The sequence below is a fragment of the Cynara cardunculus genome (genome assembly GCF_001531365.2).
Source record: "Cynara cardunculus var. scolymus isolate 2C chromosome LG 1, CcrdV1, whole genome shotgun sequence".
NCBI classification, from domain to species: Eukaryota; Viridiplantae; Streptophyta; class Magnoliopsida; order Asterales; family Asteraceae; genus Cynara; species Cynara cardunculus.
This window is the reverse complement of record NC_037528.1, coordinates 45049510-45052495: the sequence shown is the minus strand read 5'-3', so window position 1 is coordinate 45052495 and position 2986 is coordinate 45049510. Positions and strand designations below refer to the sequence as shown.

At 36.9% G+C, this 2986-nt stretch overlaps 1 protein-coding gene across 2 annotated transcripts in view; it reads left to right on the top strand.

The window, feature by feature from the left end:
• The window catches only part of LOC112507444 (probable cyclic nucleotide-gated ion channel 20, chloroplastic), a 31593-nt gene extending 29137 nt beyond the window's left edge, over positions 1 to 2456 (top strand). For both annotated transcript variants that reach the window (XM_025112050.1, XM_025112041.1), the window contains 2 exons: positions 516 to 678; positions 1952 to 2456. In XM_025112050.1, the coding sequence (XP_024967818.1) occupies positions 516 to 678; positions 1952 to 2078 (290 nt within the window). In that variant the 3' untranslated portion in view covers positions 2079 to 2456. The remainder of the gene's footprint in view (positions 1 to 515; positions 679 to 1951) is intronic.
• The last annotated feature ends 530 nt before the right edge of the window (positions 2457 to 2986 follow it).

Genomic DNA, 2986 nt, shown 5'->3' with positions numbered 1-2986 from the left:
GTGGGGGAGGGTCTTTGAAGTCCGGCGACGAGAGGGTGGGGGAGGGTCTTTGAAGTCCGGCAACGAGAGGGTGGGGGAGGGGCCTATGAAGTCCGGCTTGCGACCTGTGAGAATTGGGAGAGAGGACAAAATTGGAAAAACCACACTCTGAATGGTTTAGAGACTTTCCATATGCAAAATGGTTAAGAGCCTTTTAGTAACCATTAAGAGGTTTCTTTTTTTTGCCAAACAGTCTAAACCTCTGAACGATTAAGAGGCTCCCTCTTAATGTCACCATTAAGAGGGAAACAAACAGCCCCTGACTTATGTTTTTCCAAATGAAAACCGTCTTAGCTTGTTGAAATGATCAATGTCCATTTTCTCCACCCACTATACAGGCATATAAAGTGTTGCATTATCTGTATTGAAGTTTCTCTCTTCTGACATCTGCATGCTAAGATTGCTAACCCTGTTATTTTTAAGGACAAGAACCTATATTGATGTATTTTTTGTCGCAATATACTGTTTACTCACAGATACAAGAAACCAGATAAAACCAAGATACATATTGCTTAGCAACAGGACAGTGGAATGCTTAACAAATGTTGAGGCATTTGTTCTTCGGGCAGCAGATCTTGAAGAAGTCACCAGCCTTTTTGCTGGATTCTTGAGGAATCACCGTGTTCAGATTGCCATAAGGTAATGCATCTTTTACACAGTATTCATGCATCATTTATGAACTAATATATAGGTGAGATTGTTTTAGAGATAGGGAAGAAGGACAAGAAATGGTGGAGAATTTTCCTCCGTATATATACATTTCCCTATAACTGCCAATGACAGGTTTTTCCAACTGTTTTTAGCAGGTTATAAATATCCGTAAACAAGAATAATTATACAAATAAATTTGGATCAGCAAAGAAGATCCCCAAGGCCTTTTGACCATTATATATACAGGGGAAAGTCCATGTAGGAACTGTAAGAACCCGCTATTCATGATGAATATACAGAAATATTATTCATCATGAATATATATATAATATGATAGTTAATCCAAAGATATTTATATATATATATATATATTAAGCGACAAAATTTCCACACTTCTTTCCATGTGTGACCAAATCCACTCAAGTTCCAGCAAAGTCGACATGATTACTCATGAGCCAAACGTAGCATTTTAGTTCTAGCTAACATATCTAACATAAAGGAAGAAGGATGACGAAACATGCATGCCACGAAGTTCTTTCTCTAACAAAAGCATATGAATTACGTGATCTGGAAGGCTTGAAAACACAAAGAAGGAACTTTTGAAGAATACTATTTGGGCGATAGGAGTTGTTAGAATGAAGAAGATGGTTACAAACTTGAGAAATAGGAAAGAGATGTACTTTTCATCGATAATGATGCCATCAGTGGATGAATATTGTTGAGATTGGATTATTAATCAGCCATATAAGTTACTCTAACGTTGTGTTCTCGAGTCCCTTCTTTTTTCTTTCTTTTTTGATTAACCTGGATATCCAACCCGCTATGCGAGCCGACTAATCCCAGGGCAACCACCTGCTTTGCAGATAGCCCGTAGTCACCGCATTCGAACCTCCGTGGCCACAAGGGGATTTTTATTCCTCCTTGGATTTGAACATGGGACCTCCTGGAAATAAGGGTGGAAATTTTAGGAAAGAAAAAATCTAGTGTTCTCAAGTTCTTTTTAGGAGGGAAAGGAAAGGAAGAACCTATATTGATGTGTTTGTTTTTTGTGGCAATATATATGGTGTTTACTTACATGTACAAGAAACCACATACCCTTTCTCTAAAAGAGCCGTATAAAGAGAGTGGGAGGTTTCTACATACACACACACACACATATAGGTTTGATGGTATGTATCTAGTTGATATTGGACTCCAACAATATGTGAATTAATACAATTTCACTTTCTATAATTGTGTACTCCACGATTGCTGTGTTCAGGAACGAATCTCCATACTGGCGAGGCCTGGCGGCAACCACCATCCAGGTGGCATGGAGATACTGGAAGAAGTGCCGAGATCGTGCATACACCCCACATGGTGGTGGTACTACTCTTCCCTCCTCCTAGTTTGATTAGCTACTAGTGTGAAAGCCTCGTTAGTTTTCATGGCTTATGAAGTTGTAATATAAGATCGTTTCACTGGAAATGTTGAATTCAGCAATATGGGTGTCTAATTGTCTCTCAAGGGTCGGGTTTTTCTTTTTTATGGAAATAGACGCTCTATTCTCCAAGGTAAAGGCATGCATTCCACCTCCGAGACTTCGGTGAGATATACTTGGTTTGTTTGATTTGGGTGAATGTATAAATGTCTACATTGTGTATTGATGTTTCCTCATCGTGTTTGAGGATCACGAAGTCATAACGATAAGATGTACATTTTGTCAACTGTGCCTAGGATCCAATGATTTGGGCATCTCAAAGCCTTTGGAGAGGCGTGTTTGTATCAATGTTTTCTTGTCGTGTCGTGTTGTGTTTGTAGCATGTTCGAGTGTTCATGTGTCAGCTTATGAAGTCGTAACAGCACGAGAGGTATAGTTGATTCAACTTTAGTTTTTATGTTGTACTTTCATTTTTTTTTATTGCAGCAATGTGCTTTCACATTATCTTTTATTAAAGCATAGTATTTTAAAAAAAATTATCTATTATAGCAATAGCAACCTATAAAGAGAATTTTTGATGACATGACCCAAGTTAACACTTGTTTATGCTGTCATTGTTCATGTGCAACTAAATCATGTGATATTTTTTAACAATTTTTTTATGATATCATATTTTCAAAATCGATTTATTAAAAATATTATATCTATATCTATACTATATTATAAAGCATTTGACAAAAACTCTTAAAAACCATTTTTTATGCGTGTAAAGTACTGTTTATTAATGCATATTACTTAAAACTCAAGATTATAAGTACATTGTGCATAAGTACAACTTATTAAAGCTCCATATCTGAATTCGTGTAACTAACTGCA